Source organism: Haemorhous mexicanus, chromosome 10 (assembly GCF_027477595.1).
Source record: "Haemorhous mexicanus isolate bHaeMex1 chromosome 10, bHaeMex1.pri, whole genome shotgun sequence".
Lineage (NCBI taxonomy): Eukaryota > Metazoa > Chordata > Aves > Passeriformes > Fringillidae > Haemorhous > Haemorhous mexicanus.
Window position 1 is genome coordinate 10,398,219 of NC_082350.1, and position 17,765 is coordinate 10,415,983.

At 41.1% G+C, this 17,765-nt stretch overlaps 1 protein-coding gene across 3 annotated transcripts in view; it reads left to right on the forward strand.

Annotated features, from left to right (window-relative positions):
- NYAP2 (neuronal tyrosine-phosphorylated phosphoinositide-3-kinase adaptor 2) overlaps positions 1–17,765 on the forward strand; it is a 127,043-nt gene that overhangs the window by 95,434 nt on the left and 13,844 nt on the right. For 2 of the 3 annotated variants that reach the window (XM_059855290.1, XM_059855291.1), the window contains exon 5: positions 3,606–15,541. In XM_059855290.1, the coding sequence (XP_059711273.1) occupies positions 3,606–3,736 (131 nt within the window). In that variant the 3' untranslated portion in view covers positions 3,737–15,541. Of the gene's footprint in view, positions 1–3,605; positions 15,542–17,765 lie in introns of those variants that run through there. The other variant, XM_059855292.1, reaches the window with a different exon arrangement.

Below are 17,765 nucleotides of genomic sequence, written 5' to 3' on the forward strand. Positions count from 1 at the left end.
CCCATGTCCCAAATACAATCAGCCAAGCCTCTACATCTTTAGTCATGCTGGCAGCCCCTGCAGTTTTGGAAAACCAGCCATTTATATGAGTGCTTGGACACATAATTAAATACACAATACTTTAAGGCAATCCTATTTGTGTTTGGAAAGCCTGTATTTCTGTGTTGCACAGTCTCTCCTAAAACTCTCATCCCTAATGCTGCCCTTTGGAACTAAATGCTTGCCTGGTTCCACATGTAACCCTCCTGGTGCTGTCAAGACTGAGTTCAAACCCAAGGGTGCAGTGATGCTCAGCCCATTGCAGCTGATTCTGCCTGTGGGTTTGGTGTTAGGGGGCTGTGGTCCCATTCCACTGTCTGAGTGTTGTGGCCACTGTGGGTGCCATAAGAGGGGACTGAGACCCACTGTGCCCTCCTAGCACTACACTGCACCTGGCTCCCAGAGACCTGCAGTGCATTTTTCATACCATGTCACTGTGAGAGATGAGACATTTGAAGCTGTGCAAAATAATATCACTAAATTTCCAAATACACCAGTGAATTTTATGAATGTTTTTCTGCACAATATTTCACAGCCTTCTGGCTGCCCCCAAGAATCTGCTGAATTCAGACCTCATGCTGCCCATGGATTGCAAGGGGCATCTCTAAAAGCTGCTCACATGCCCTGCATCCCCTGGCCTACAGAGGCTTCCCCATGTGCCTCTCATGATGGCTGATAGAATTCAGCTCCCCACCATGAAATTCTGTCACTAAGGAACTTCTCAAGATGTCCAAGACTACTCATTTCAGATGTTAATACTGAGCTGTCTCGGTATCATCCACAAGAGATAAACATGAATTTCTAAATGGCAGAAACCATCCCTGATATTTGCTAGTAGTAGTTTTTCCTTTAAGATTCTTGGCAATTAATAGGAAAGCCCCAGATAGCCCCAGCAGAGTAAATAATCTGCCCATAGCTGAAAAATAAGATGCTGCAGAATACAGAGCAGTGAGTTGTGCAGCACTTAAATAACAGACCTTTTATGGACTATTTTTCCCCCAAGTGGTGTGCTGTTACTCAGACCACTAATTACAGTAGAATACAGTATTTATTTGGTCTAAAAATATTGCCACTGAGACAAAAAAAAAGCTAGATGGAGCCGTGTCTGAAGCACCTTTTGGTGAGGATCACCATGGAAATCACAATAGTTTCCTTAATACGGGAACATATATTACAGGGAGATAAAGGAACTAATACTTCATCTCTGTGTGTGATAGGTTTTATTTCTTTGATGCCAGATGAAAGGAGTCTCTTTGGCAAGGAAATGGTAATCTCTTGCTGTTGCTCATAGATCCAAATTGGAAATTATGACACTTCTTTCTGCTTTCCTAGAGCAAAGAAAATAATTCAGAAGCATAGTCAGGCAGTGTCTTGGAGTTTTTATGTGCTGAGTGTCTGATTCTGCTTGTCACAGCAGAAACAGAATCTTTACTTAGCAGTAGAGAAAAACAACTGAAAAAAACCCCAATTCTTGTCCTTTCTGAAACCCCAGCAGAATTCCAGGAGATGAGAGATGAGATATAATAATAATGAGATCCATTATTATATCTATATTCCTGAAAGGAACAGTCAGAAATCTGGCACACAGACAGTGTGAAATCAGAATAAAAACAAACCTCATCAACCTTCAGAGTAACTGCCCAAGTCCAAAAAAAGCAAGCCAGCAGACTGTGTAAAAAAGCAAGGTTATGGAGGAGGCCAGTCTGCTCCTTTCTGCGTGCCTGTGGCTGTGTTGACTCGTGGTGTGTTTACAGACTGACTAGGAGAGAGTGAATTGAATAATGCATTCAGCGAGCAGCATAAATATTTTTGCTGCTCAGCCAGCTGGATGTTAACTAACCTATTAATATTTAGTTGATGAATATTCACCCATACAGATGCTTTCACTGGTCTAAGTGCTCCAGCAAAAGTGGATAGCTCTTCTCCACACCCTATTGAATTCTGAAATAGCTGAAGAAAATAAGCATCGAAGGTGACAATGAGAAAGCATCAGTGAGAGTGGAAGAATCCATTTCAGCATATTGCTGGTATGTGGAGTAATGTGCCAGCTGTCCTCAAGTTTCCAAGGTGTGCCAAGTGATTTTAAGGTCATGCTGGCAATAGGAATCTTCTTCCTTTCAAGCTGTGGCCCAACAAGTGGCCAGTAGTGATACTAGAGATCCACACAGGAAATAGAGAAATTAGTGTAAAACAAACACAAACAAAGCAGCTGTATAAATGAGGCATGAAAAAATAAATTTCAGACAGACACAGGAAAAAGATGTGCTTCAGAGACAAACTTGCTAAACCACAACTGCACGAGACACAGGCCCTTCCTTTCTTCTTGAAAACATGGAATTGAGTAGGAGGAATTCTTCAAACCTTTTTTAAAAAACTCAAAATTCTTTAAATTGTAATGAAGCATGGTATTGTAATTACTTGTTATTCATGGTAAAGGAGTGCTGTCAATGTGAAAAGTGAGACTCGGCTATTGCACCAAATCTGTCTGGTAAATCCAAAAGTTTTCAGTGTTTGCCCACTAAATACAAGAAACAAGTGCAGGGTTGGGAAGAAGGTTTATGAAACATGAGGAGAATGAGCACATTGATCTCAGCAGAGTCATAGGCTGAGAGGTGCTTCCTCAGCCACATAAAGGAAATGTAAGGACAAAAAAATTTCATGGGCAGAAACAGGCAGATCCCTTTTTCAGGAAAAGACAGTTTCCTCCAGACCAGCTGAACATTGGGGAAGTTCATGGGTGTCAGCATGACTTAGATATAAAAAGTTTCATTCAGGCCTCCTGAACTGCATGGTCACCTCGTGTCAGTGTGTACAATAGTAACCTGTGCTGGAAATCAATGGGGAACCTTCTCAGAAATTACTCCATAGAAAGCAGCAGAAGTAAAATCAAATAACTGAGTCATTTTTGTGAAGTTCTTCTCTGAAATGGAGCTTTCTCTCAGGGCAAACATTGCTTCTGTTATCATCTTGATTCTGGGCAACTGACTTTGCCACTGCTGATGCTTTGATTTATCTCTTCATCCTACTTTATAGCTCTCAACTCATTGCTATTGACATGAGATATCCAAGAATTTTTGGTGTCATTCCAAATCCCCAAGTGTAACAGTATCCTCACCACTTTTACATACCTCCTTTATTTTCTGGTATTTCATGCTTTCCTTCAGCACAGTCAGTCTTTGGACTGTCACGTCCCCCAGCTCTGGGATGGAGAGGTGATACCAGAAGCCTCTGTAACTCCCTTAATCACTGCTGTATTACATGAGGAGTAGAAAAGGTGCCGGGGAGCAGGGGAGTGGGGAAACAGGAATGCTTCTTTTGTATTCCTGACTGCTGTTTATGCTCTGTCCTTCAGAGAGCCAGAGCAAAGAGGCCAGGACATGGCATGAATCCTGCCTGAATCCCTCTTCTGATCTCAACTTCTGCTCATGATTCAGCCCTATGTCCAAGACTTTAACTCGTTACCAAGGCTGGAGTCTCCATTTCAAGGGAATCCTGGATCCACAGTGTTTCAGCTTGCTGCAGCAGTCCCCTGCTCCTGCTCACTGGTGTTTCTCTCTCCCTTTCAGAGTCTAAGTCGAGTTGCCGGCTGGGCCGCTCCGCGTCCACGTCAGGAGTGCCTCCTCCGTCGGTGGCGCCGCTCAGGCAGCCCGGCGACCTCCAGCCGAGCCAGGTACCATCGTTAGCCAATCGGGAATGACTCCATGTGCTGCAACATGCCAAATGTTCCCACCTCTCTGTCTGTCATTTGTTACAGTAAATGGTTCTTTTGCTTTATGTCTTTATTTTCTGTGCGTGTGCGTGCATCTGTGTGTGCGCATCTCTCATCGGCAATGAAATTCCGCTGGCCGCAGCCAGCAGAATTTTCTTTGCTCTTGATTCCTTGTATCTTTTCCTGTCTTCATTCTGTAATATAAATGTAGTAAAACTGTACAGTATGAACTGGCTGGGTTTTTTATTTTTTCATGCTTTCTGTACTTTTTTACCGTCTTAAAATTTATCAAACTTTGATAAATTTAATCTATGTTTTTATGTAAATTTCTTTTAAATGTCTTGTCTAGAGCACTTACACCAATGTTGTCAATGACTTGTACATACTTGACTTCTGCCCAGTTGTACTTTAATATTTGTGCCAGTCTCACATCTGGTTGGAGCTTAATGCATGATTGTATTACACTGTGATTTATCACTGTCCTGAAAACTGCTCTTACAGCAAGTGATTTTGTTTAGTTGAGGCTGCTAGATCCTCTTCAGCTATAGACCATGTAATGCTTACAGGACTATTAAATAGTCCACTGTAGTTATATTTATTGTATATTGTTAGGAATCAAAAAAAAAAACCAAATCAAAGGAGCAACATCTCCTTTTATTAAACATAGATACTTTTTTTGTCATCATCAGAAACAAAACTGCCACATAGGAAAAAAAAAGAAAGTCTTTGGGTTTGGCAAATTTCTCCAATAGAGAGAAAATGGGAAAAGAAATAAAGACGTGGGAAACCTATACTTACCTTTATTTTATATGCTAATACTGATATTGTAACATTTTGTTGCACAGACCTGTATTATTAGTTTGACAGAACTAACTGAGAGTAGCAATTGAAAGAAGAGGTTTTGCTTAAACATCACGTGAATGGCTCCTGTCAAAGCACTGTGGCACTGCATCACGGGTGTGTACGTGTGGGGTGTGGGTGCACAAGGAGACAGGAGCACAGATGGATTTAGGTGCACATGCATATGTGCATGCACACACAGGCACCCTTATTTTGATGGAGAATTTTTGTCTGGCTTTCAGGGAGTTAGTCCCCAAAATACTATTGAATGTCACTGAGGTTTGAGTGGAAACTCCCCGAGGACTGCTTTGCAATAATCACATAATTGTGTTTGTATCTCAGTGAGTTGCTCCTATAATGTCTCGACCAAAGCAAAGACCACAAGAGTAAGGTTGATTTACTCACTCCAGACAACCAGCAACTTGTTAGGAAGGTTATATTTGGATAGCCAAGTCTGTACAGGTTACAGCTCTGTAACCTGTATGAACTGATATGATTGTATTGCTTTTGAGTGCTGCCAGACATGAAGACTGAGAGAACCCTGCACACTTCTAAAGCATATTTTACATAAGCAAATCAAGTCTATAATGGAGATTCAAAATGACTGCCCATTTAAATAACACATCAAGTGTTCCTTCATCTAAGGAAGAAATTAGGGTAATTGTACTTCCAAAGGTTTTCAGTGTCCCAGTGTTCATGTAGTATATATTTTTGATTAAATGGGTTTTACAGCACTCCTGATGCTTTGCTGTTTACTCAGTGGCAAAGGCACCTTGGGTGTTTTGAAGGGATTTTAGCCTGTCAGTTTATACTAAGAACTAAACAATGACCCTTGAAAGCAGAAGCTGATGTGATAGAAGAGATAATGAGCCTCTTAGAAGCTGCAGCCAGGGTTCACTGAAACTGTGGAGGGAAAAATCCACCTCAATTCATACAGAAGAAAGGAACAAAGATGATAAGAGGAACTTTCAAGTGACTGTAGGAAGGTGATCTTGTTAATTGAATAATGTATTGTACGGTCATGACTTCATGAAAAACAAGAAAAACCAGTACAAGCTTTCTCTCCCTAAGTCTTCCCTTCCAGCTGACAATCTTTTACTGTCCATGTATTATGTTGCCATTGACTATGATAGCATAACTTTTAAAGGTGTGGATTTGAGCCTGATTTCAGAGGAATGACAAAAGTCTTCTCTCCGTGGCAGATACAAACATTGATTGTTCTTTCAACACCTATTCTACCTTAATATGCAAATAATGGTTGATGGGTGAAATGTGTTTCCAACAGCTGGGCTGTTAGCCCATTCTCAGTCTGCTGGGTTGTGACATACAGGGTATCCATTTTTGTGTGCTGTGGCTATTGATTGTATTGATACTGCTTTCCTTAACAATATCATAATGAGCAAATTTGACTTTCCAAAAGATTAAGGAGATGTATCATGTTATTCCCCTCTTTGCTGATCAGATGGGCACAGCTAACATTCAAACAGGAATATAAGATCTGGGGAAGGGCAGATTACTGTTAATTGGTTTTCTCAAATCTTCATGGACCCCAGACTTGTGGTTTTCAAAATGCTTAATTTAAAATTAAAAAAAAAAAAAAAACCAACAAATTTGCAACTGAGTTCTCAAAACCCATCATTTGTAATACAATTGTTCAAAGGGGTGACTATCCTTAGTAATTAAAAATCGATCTGATCTACGGAAACCTAAATTATAATTCCAATCATGTATTAGGTAATTATGTAATTATTGTCATTTAACTGCCCTATGCCTTATTTTCCTATTTCTTGTTTGGTTATTGATGTAGGAATGGTGAGGATTAATCAGTTAGTATCCACCGAATATATCTATGGTATATTGATGGGAAGCAGTAGAGGGACCACCAAAAAATAAGAAGAAATGTCTTATGAGCAGAGATTAATTATATGGCTGGTGTCTGATGGAAAACACTAAAAATTCTGTAGTGTAGGGGCAGCCAGCATTTACCAAAATGCTGAGCCAGATTGAGAGCCTGCCTTCTGTCCTTAATTCTGGGAAATGGTGAGGACATTTGGGAAATGTTGGTTGCAAAATGCAACCTTGGATGAAGTCATGAATTATCTCAATTTAAACTGAAGGATAAACATAAGTTTATCCTGCAACTGAAGTTATTGATTGTGAAAGGAAAAAGTTTAAAAAATTAAGGAAGTAGCAGAGGAAGTCAGGTGGGGGCTTGGAACTGTAATAATGGCAGGAGCATAGAATATTTTTGAGCAACAAAAGTGGCACATAGCTGGATTTCCTAAATGCATATCTAAATAAAAATATCCTACAGAGAGAGGTATAAGTAGTGAGAAGTATTCTAGATGGGATGCGTTGCCTTGTAAAGAAAGGGAAGAAGGAAATGTTAAACATGCAGAAGCAGGCCTTCCTCAAGTGCCAAATGACAAGAGGGGAGAGGACCAGACTGTCTGAATAGAGTTTTTGCTGGGACTCAGGAAAAGAGAGAGTTTATGAAAGTTGGAAGAAGGGACAGGCAACTCAGGAGGACAAGGGTGTGATGAGGTTATGGAGGGAGAAAATTAGAGGAGCCAAATCCTGACTAGCACTTAATCTGTCTACTGTCAAGAAAGACAATCAAAATGTTTCTATAGATACATTAGCAGCCAAAGGAAGTCTAAGGAGAATCTCCATCCTCTTTTTGGATGGCAGAGAGAACATAATGACAAAAGATAAGGAAAAAGTTGAGGTACTTAATGCCTTCTTTGCCTCAGTGTTCAATAGCAGGACCAGCTGCTCCCCAGGTACCACCCCCTGAGCTGGAAGATGGACACAGGGAGCAGAATGAAGGCCCCCTAATCCACAGGGTAATGGTCAGTGACCTGCTTTAACACTTCCACACAGTAGGATACCATCTGTTTATATCAGAAAAAAAATTCTTCACAGAAAGAGTTGTCAAGCAACAGGCTGCCCTGGGAAGTAGAAGAGTCCATTCTACCATCCTTGGAGATATTTAAAAGACATGTAGAGGTGGCACCTGGGGTCATGGTTTAGTAAGGCTATTTAGTAGGGCTGGGTTAAAGGCATTTTTCAGCCTAAGTGATTCTCATTCTATAAAGGTATGACATTGTTCACAAAAAGTTACAGGGAAAGGAGAAATGTTGTAGAGAGTAAAGCAATTTGTATCTTAGAGAAAAGAAGTGGGTGAATAACATTAGAGATAGTAAAAGTCCATCTGTGCTTGGCCTTTATGTGGAAATGAAAACAATGAACTGTCTTTGTAACCATCTAAGTGGACAGAGAGCAGTGGGATTTAATCACTTTGAGGGGTTTATAAAGAGCAATAAGCAGGGTCCACAGTTGCCCCAGTAAATAATGCCTCACCCATTTTGATGGAACCTCTGTGCTGGCACCTGAGATTCCTGCAGCAGGCATGGTCAAAGGTTTCACCCTGCAGTGGAAAATGCTCAGTCCTGCCACAGGACAGCCACGGTGAACAAAGCTGTTCACTTGTGTAAAGCACGCAGGATTAGGAGTCACAGGTATCACTGCTGTGCAAAGGTGTTTCCCTGCCATCCTACCGTTCTCCACATCTTCACCTCGGGTAACAAAGGATTACATTCCATCGATGAGCTCAGATATCCCAGTGGCACACAGGCTAGGTGTGCACTGAGCATGTCTGTCACAAAAGAAGAAAACGTTTCAGGCAGACTGTGGAAGTCCCTCTGCTGGAGAGCAGAACATCGTGCACCCAGAGTTTTAATGTACATAAAATCCTCTCTGTATCACTGCCATGCCTCTCTGAAACAGTCTTCAGCACAGAAAAATCCCACTGATTTCCATTTTAATAAAAAAAGAGATCATATAACACCTTGGGAATTTTTTTTCTGCTAATGAACTTTGTCAAGGGAGATTTGTTTTCATTAATTTGTAGACAGTGATTGGAAAATCCCACATACTAGGCTGCATAGCAGCACAGCATGTTTTTAAGATAGATGGTCTGAAGAAAACAACACTCTTTGAAAACAAAACTACTAATAGCTAGAGTTTCCTATTTCAGCTTTCCTGCAAAGCAGAACCTATTTTCAGATAGATTTCCACAAAACAGTGTCCTTATCTGCAAATGTGCAGCCTCTCCTCATGCTGCCTGTTAGTTTCTTGCTTTTCAGTGGCCAGACAGCACTGTCCTTTCCTGTTTCCTCCTCAAGGTATTTTATCTTAATTCTGAGGGTTTGTATGCCTCTTAAGGTTTGGTGTATTTTTGTGGGGGACCAGGCAGTGATATCTAGCTCCAATTTAAGCAAGGAAAGAAGATTTAAACTTTAAAGATATGATCAAAGTAAAATTCAGAAGCCATGCTGAGATTAGAAGGAATAACTCAGAGAAGGGAATGAAAATACATCGATGGCTGTGCATTAAGGAGTCTCAACGTGCATTGAAGGAGTGAAGAAAAAGCTAGAAAATATATCAGCATGAACACTGAAACTTTTTGTGGCTGATTTTAGAAAACTTGCAGCTCAGTTCGTTACTCGCCTGGTATCTGCCTGAGTTCTCTGTAAGCTGAGGCAGCATTTTACTTTCCCCACATGACCACATTGATAAACATGACAGAAGGCACAAGATGGACAAACTAACCATTACCCTCCAGAATTCAGGACAGCTCTCACTTATTTTATGATTTGTAGGAATGTAATATAGCAAAGGGGAAAGGACTCCCAAGAGTGGACTTGACCATTGTCTTGCACCAAATGAAGTGAATCCATCAATAGTTTGTGTGAGAATGTATGAGAATGTGTCTTTGATAGACAAGAATTTTAGATACAGGTTGGCTCCTTAAATTCATATTTAGGTAGGAAAATAAAAAAGACTTGTAGAATAACCAAGTGCTGAGGGTGGCTGGTGCCTGGGGCTGGCAGGCTGAGGGAGCTGTGTTACAGACATGGAAATCCAAAGTTCAGAGAGCCAGGGGGCAGAGACCAGCAGTGTCCCAGCACAGGTTTCCAACATAGCCATGTAGGTAGAGATGCAAGGAGATTTTCTACTTTGAATATGCATCTGGGGAGATTTGTGTTTGTGTTCATGTCCCCTTGGCCTGGGACAGGACTAGTGCACACCAGGGTGTGTGAGCAAGGACAGGAGAGAAACCCCTTGGGATGGCTTGGGTCTGTGCCAGAGGCAGTCTGGGTGAAAATGCACTTCAGCAAGTGTTCAAGCTAACCCAACAGGATTAGGAAAAGCTTTATTTACCCCTGAGCTGGGGAGGCAAAGCAGGGGGCTGCTGAGGTTGGACCCCCCCCTGCTGAGGGTGGGCTCAACTCTGGGCTGAGGTGGAGTAGGGCCCAGCACACCCCACTGGGCCAGCCCATCCCACACCCCTTGTCCCACATCCTGCACCTGCAGGGGAAGCAGAGGCTTCACTGGGGCTGCCCCACCTGCTCCTGCCCTGCCCCAGAGGGAGGGAGAGGGAGGGAAGGAGAGAAGGAGGAGGCTTGTTCCAGCCTCGACTGTTAAATTCCAACTTTTTCACACAAGAATTAAGATAACATTTTATTTAGGAGTCAGTATTTAGATGCTAACTGAAATGCAACCAAAATGCACATATTGTATTGTGGGGAAAAAAAAAAATCTAGCATTAAAACTGATGTGAGAAGACAACTATTATTTAATTTTGTACTTCAGCTAAAAAATCCCAAACACCTATTCTAATGGTTCCATTTTAAAACAAAATCGTGATGGAAGTACCACAAAGAAGCTGAGATATATTTTAGCTGCTTTTCATATGCATGAGTAGAGCAATACCTTGCTGTTCAAGTGCAGTAGAAGCTCATTGAAAAAATACACAAAACTTTAAACTAATAATTTGGATTTAAATTTTGACAAGTACAGAGTACTCTTCAGCAGCACAGATATATATTTGTCTCATGCTTAGGTTTCCTCTGTATTGGGTCAGTTAAAAATCACAAGCCCAGCTTGTAATATCTCTAGCTTTAGTTGTGAATACAAAACATATTATAGTCTTTGTATGCCTTGTAAACATTGTGGTCACCCTGTAATTAGTGAATGTTGGGAATGCAAATTGTTACCATTATGGCTATAATTATTTTTGAATAATTATAGCCATAATGGTAACAATTGCACCTAGACACAGTACTTCCCCAATGAATTGACATTATCATGCTTTAGTTGGCAAATGTGCATCTGAAAGTGAATACTCTGTGAGCATAAACAAAGCATCTGTGCTCTTCTATTATTCTCAGCCTAAAGTTGCCATTTTTTCCCAGCAGTAGTGCACAAGAGTTCAAAGAGTCAGCAAACACTCTGCAGTTGTGGGGCACAGTAGCAGAGCTGGGTTCCTGATTCTGCAGTTGATGAATTCTGCTGCTGAGAAATGAGCACCTATAAATCAAGATCCACTGTTCCGTATCTGATCACAGCAGTCTTTCTTTTAGCTTCCATTATATGAAAGAAATACAGTCATTGCAGGTAGATGGAGAAGTCTGTGGACTGAAGCAGTCCTTCATCCAGTTTGATTACTAGGGAAATGTTAGTAAAAAATAAATTGTGCTAGCAAGAGAATTTGTGTGTGTTACACAGCATGGACCCATGTCAGCACTCAGTACTGTCAGTCTGTGCTACATGCACTCCTTGATGAATCTCAGCCTAGAACTAGCATCAGGCTCTAGTGATTCTGCTGTTTTGGCTTTTATCATGCACAAGGATTTGAAAAGAAAGAATCAACTTCTGTCATCCTTGCCCTCTGGACCAAAGGGAAAAATTATCCCTGTTAAAGATCTCAGGGGACACACAGTCCCAGATTTCTGTTCAAAGGGACTATCTAACTACTGTGCTAATTGCCACTCTTAGAATTTTCTCCATCCCTTTTTTCTCCTCTAACGTTCAAAAGTTCTGAAAGTCTGTTGTGTATTTTGGACATAGAATAGCAAAACATACTAAACAGTTCATGGCACAGTGGCAACCCTTTTCCTCCCCCTGTGTGTACATGCCAAGTGTTCCTCTTGAGCCAGTGCAATGCCTCAGAGATGTCTGTCTCTGTGCTCCTGGAGCCAAGGTTATGGTTGCTCCTTTTTGATACTCGATCTTTTTCTTCATCCAAGAAATGTGCCCACTGTGTGGGAACAGTCCTGTGTTGCTTGCTCTGTAATCAGAGCCCCATGGGGCTTTGGTCTGGACTTTCTATACACTATTTATTACTTTGGATGGTAGTTTCTATTTTTGCCTGAGAAGATATTCACTAAAAGGAACTTAATTACTCCTTATGTTTAGCCATCACATTTATTAAGGGTTGGGATTGTCACTGGATACAAAACCTGCTTAATGCTGGCCACTAGGATCTACCACAATATTGCCTGTGGTGTGTCCAAGAGTCACAGTTATTTGTTGGTAGACAATATGCATGGAACAAAGGCTGCTCCTGCCCCAAAGATTCAGAAGTTCAGTGTAATAGATGAGAAAGTAAGAGGTTGCAGATGGAAGTATATTGGTAAGGGTATGACTCCCAGTTAAGGAATTACTTACGGTTTGGTTCTTGTGAAATTAGAAAGTGCAAAAAAACTATTTGGGGTGCAATCTGCTCTATCTGTGACAGTGATTTTGCATCATTTATGTGTCACTGATACAATGAAATGCATTTGAATGTCTAAAAGTGGAAAACCAGGTATATTTTACTGAGGACACTTTAAAAATAATGTCTCTCTCACAAATGGCCCTGTCATGGAGAAATCTTCAGTGTTGGCGAAGAAAAAGGAATGTAGGCATAGACTGAATCTTGTGGATGCTGGCTTTGCAAATGGCAGGGAGAGAGGAAATCCTCTGGGTCCTGCCTGGGAGGATGGACAAGCATGGAAGAGCCCACAAAGGGGTACAGAGAGAAGCCCGTGGCACTTCACTGATGGGACAGGGGCCAATTTTACTTTGAGATGATGTCTGGATTGGACCAGTGTGTGTGTCCTGGGAGTATTTAGAAGCCTGAATCCAGAGCCATAGGACATTACTTTCTTGTTCAGACAGAATGTTCATGAGAGTCAGGGATCCGTCACCCTAACTGCTGCCACCTTGAAAGAAGTGCCAGGGCATGAACTGTGTCCTGCAGTGTCACACAGCCCTCTGGGGACTTTGCACTGTTAGAATTTTGGATTTATGTGATTTGTGCCTTTCTAAAGTGCAGCAGAACCCTGTGCCCACAAGAGGGAGCGGTTGGATTACTTTCCACAGTTCTGGGTTTTTCCTGCAAAGACAAATCTCTTGCACACAAGAAAGCAAAATTCTGCTGTCGACAGTCCAGCAAAATATGCTGTCAACATTTTGGATGAGAGCAAAAAAAAGAATGTTAATGCTTTGGGGAAGGCTCCACATTGCATTGTGTTGAGTTTCAGCTTGAATCTGGCCTTACCTAATCAGTGCATAGGTCCAGAGCAGTGCAAATGATTTCTAAATATGCAAATTGCAAATAGAGAACGCTTATTAAAAAAGTAAAACACATTTTTTAAAAAAGGAAAATAAAATGCAAACCTTGAAGTAGATGGAATAGTCACATCCACTATCCCTCACCTCCAAGGCACACCTGACTGATTGGCATGAGAAGCAAATGTGTCCAAGCTGTCTTTTGCTGGCAGACTAGCCTGCTATTGCTGTCCCAGCATCTTTTCTTCCTCACTCAGCTGGGTTGGTCATGCAGCAGGAGCAGGCCAGTGCATTGCTTTGCCAGGAGTCTGGTTTAAGTGTGGCCCCACACTGCTGGAGCAGCCTCTGTCCCACGGCTGAGGGGACAGCAGGCACAGGTGGATCTGAGAGTGCACTGCTGTCACCATAGGTGCTAAAGCCCAACGTGGCTTTGGTGACTCTCCCTCTCCATAAGGGTCATAGCATGGGGTTTAGGCATAAAATAAGTGTGTCACAGGGAGGAAGTAATGAGTGAAAGCAGGTCAGCTGTTTAAAAAGTAACCCCACAGCAAGAGGGTGTCAGGTGTGGGAACAGAGACACTGGTCTGAGCATCGCACCTCGAGTCTGTCATCCTGCCAAGCCCTGGAGTGCCTGCGTAGTTGCCACTATTTCAGGTGGGATGGAAGAGAGGAGAAGAAAGAGTATGCCATTCCTTTACCCTGATATTTTATTCCTGCATGAACTTTGTGAGCTTGTCAGCAGAAAACAGAAAGAGATAAGCTCCATGACAGAATTTGTTGAAACCTTTCAAATGTGATGATATTTCTGACAAAGGATGAAATAACATGGCATTTATGAGGTTTTCATTTACATGCTCAACACTTTTTTACTCTCCTTACCTAGTTGTTTCTCAGATTGGGAGTTACAGTTTCTTGAACAGACACAGGACAGACATGAGAAGAACTCACCTGTGTGGTCAGAGGTTTCAGGGGGTTGCTATGTTGTGCCTGGTTTTGATAGAGTTGAGATGGTGTGTTTCAACACTCTGATAAACAGTCAGCTCAGAGAGATTTATGGGGACAGATGTTGCAGCCAATGCAGCACAATGAAGGCGGTTGTTCCCTGGAATTTGAGGTACCCTCCAGAACCCAGGAAGTTGATGCCAACTCTGTGTATCTGAGTTTTAGTGCTTGAATGTGGGGCCAACAGCCAAGCACGGCCTCTGCACCCTTTCTTTTGAGAGTCAGATTTGAGCATGGGTGTACAGAGTGGGATCCACAGGAGCTAGTAACTAATATTTCCAGTAAGACACTCATGCAGGTCAATGACAGAGAGAGATACAGCCTTGATAGTCTCATGCCACCATTGATCAGCTGTGCCTGAGCTGTGATTCTTGCAGCTCGCTGAATCAGTGAGACCACTGTGTGTACTGCCTAACGCAGAAACTGAAAATTATCTGGAAGTTCTTCATCTCATTTTTAGCTGCTCTTACAGCACTGTATATGATTCTACTAAAAATAGGTAACAGCCAATGCTAAACAAATATATAATGTAGTTTGTGTGAAATAATTTCAGTCCAAACATCAATAAGTTGCCTATAAAATAATTTAATTTGGTAGCATTGGTAGCATTCCTTCCTCTTCAGGGAATCTCTCTTTAAGGCATATGTAATAAATTTACTTGTTCTCTTCTAAAACTTGTAAATTCACTTCAAAACTTGTTCTGAGACTTTTATATGCAAACAATTAGTTTTGCCACAGTCCCAGAACAATAGCACTTGCTAAGTTTATTTCAAATGGTCTTGCAACCACTCTTGAAGACATTGTGCCTTGGTTAAAATTTTATTTAAAAAAAACCCAGAAGCATGCAATTTCCTTTTTCCCCACCCCCTTTTCTGTGTGTATTTATGTTTAACTCAGGGCAAGAATTTTGTAATATTCTTAAAGGAAAAGATAGAAATAAAAAATGGCATGAATTCATGAAAGCATGGGTTTATATATAGGCATTCTCTGTAAATGAACCAAACATTCTGTATCCTAGGTAGAACAACCTTATTTGTCTGCTCATATGCATTTCAGTTTCCTCCACACACTCCCACTTGTCCTCCTTTTTCAGCTGAGTGTTTTGTACCATGTTTCTGTTGGAGCTGCGTGTGCCTGACGCACAGAACACCCCACAGCAGCCAGGCTGTCCCCACCGTGTGCGTTGAGTCACAACCATCCAGGCTTTGTTCTCATGGCTGTCCCCACCCCACCAGCCTCTCTCCGTGTTTGTGTAGCCTTATACAGGATATTGCACTGACTGTACCTGTATAGTATCTCGTCTGTATACTGTATGCACATAAATATGTATATTCACTCATGTATGTATGTATAGGACGTTTCTCTATCTCTGTATATGTGTGTTTGTTCATAGTCTTTCACTAGAAATGTGTGGCTATTCATATACATTATGTGTATGTCAATTAAAAAAAAAGTATGAATGCCAGCACCCACTTTTGATAACCTACTTTTATTCTCATTTTGTCTTGTTAAAACAATGAAAATAAAAACATCATGTATTTTAAATGAGAACTTTAAAAGATTATTTTTTTTACTAATTTTTAAGGTTTCCAGTTTTTCAGATCCAAAATGGAAAATATATTGGTGTTTCTCCTGACAGTTTTCTGTAGTTGAAAAATATCTGTAAACAGCTCAGTCTGTGTAGTTTTGGCTGTCTGTATCTTATGCAGATCAAGTGCTCCAAGTTTTAGAAATGCCCTAAACCAGCGGGACTCTTGTGTTGCAGATCCCAGCTCTATTCACATAAGGGAATTGCTGTCAGTCTAGGGGTGACTCACATGCATAACACCTTACATGAATAGATACTGGATATAGAAGGGCCTCAGGCTGGAAAGAAAGTTTGTCCAGTTCAGGTGAGCATTAGGAATGGATAAAAATACCCAACCTTGTAAGTGGATTTTACGGGAGCATTGCAGACTATTTGTCAGACCTCTCACCCATTGCAGTTCACAGCAACATGTAATTGCCAATTGATTAGGCATTTATTAAAACAGCTAGCTTTCATTTATTAGCCCTTTGTAAAGTGAATCACCCCATAACTGTATGTAGGCTCAGTTATCTCGCCTTGAGGCAGCAAAGCACTGCCTTATCTTAAATAGCAAAATATTTCTGTTAGTCTGGAGGATGACTGATATACTTTTGCCAGTTGAGCACATGTTTAGGTTATCCATTGAATTGAAGCTGAAATGATAATCATCTGTGATTCTCTATGAGACCTATGAGTGATAAATTTTCTCCCTTTACAGTTAATTTTATCATTGTACTAGCTTGTCCAGCTGGACCAGTCTCAGTGTGCAATATGTTGCTGCAGCAGCCTGGCAGCAGCTACTCAAAACAATCTCAGAAAATGGATCTTAATGCAGGAAATACTAAGAACCTTGTAGGGTGATGGATACACTGTAAGGAAGACCCTTCACCCCAACCAGAATTGCATAATAGGAAATCCTTTTCATTTGGAATTCAAAGTTACAGGGTTAAAATCTGACATCACGCACATCGACAGCAAATTCCCCTTTTACTCCTAAGCTGTAACTAGAATGTCCAAGGAATGCTTTCCCTCAACAAAACATAGGAGAAAGGACATATTCCACTGATTGAGACAGGAGTTGATGGGCCAGTGGCCTGCTCTTAAGCCTTCACAAGTCAGTGGCAGTTAGTGGACTCAGGGATTCGCTTGGCCCTTCTCTTTTTTTATAGCCTGGAAAAGCACATTTGCTATCTGGTGTTTCTGATCACAGTTGTATAATTCACAATAGGAAAAAAAAATGAGAAAAGACAACACCAATATGCACTTTTAAAATTAACATTGGTCAGATCATGGTTCTTGGCACCAAACTTTAAAACACAATCAGAGAAAAGCAACACTGTTTTTACTGTTTGAGTTTGCTTATGTTACAGATGATATATGTCCATAGGTTAAGAAGAAGCTCAATGTTTTCATCGTCCTGCACTGTCATTAGCCTTTCCTTTTAAGCTGGGTATTTAAATTTTCTTCCTGCTCTAGAGATCTGAATTTGAGCACAGCCATGCTGCTGGCATAGTCTAGGCTGAGTTTGCCAGGTCACTCCATGGTTGAGGAGCTGCTGCTCTGGTTTATTGTGTTAGTGCTGATTCACACGCTTTGTCAGCCAGCACCATCCCTTCAGAGATTCATTCCTTTTAAACAGAAAACAGGAGCAAGGTACAGGGAATCTCTGAACCCAATGAATCCCATTGTCTAAAGCCCACAGATACCAGGCTGACTCTCTTGCTTTATCTCAGCCATTCTCTGTGCCAGGAAATCCTGTCTCTATTAGATTTGGCTACTATAGTTTAGCCATTCCTGATAAAAATCAAACTGCATGATGCTGCTGTGAGGTAACATCAGATGTGGTATCTCATACTGAAGCAGGCTCTTACATCTTTATGTTCTTCAGAAACTCTCAGTATGGTTTATAACTTTGGCAACTGTTGTTTAACTGCACTTCAAATGGGAGTTAGAAATAAATGATTAATGAAGATATCTGGTTTTTAATAATGTTTTTACACATTTTTAAAAGGAAGTTGTGACCACCTACAAGAGTGAGATCCTCTCTGAACATTTGGTGTTGGTTTTTAGTCATGTTTTCCTGAACATTTTTCCCTTCATACAATCAGTACAATATTTGAGAAATGGCATTTACTCTAGGAAAATGATCCTTGACTCAGTTTCAATATCAAAAATGGAGAAATGTAAGAGCATACTTCAAAATTTCTT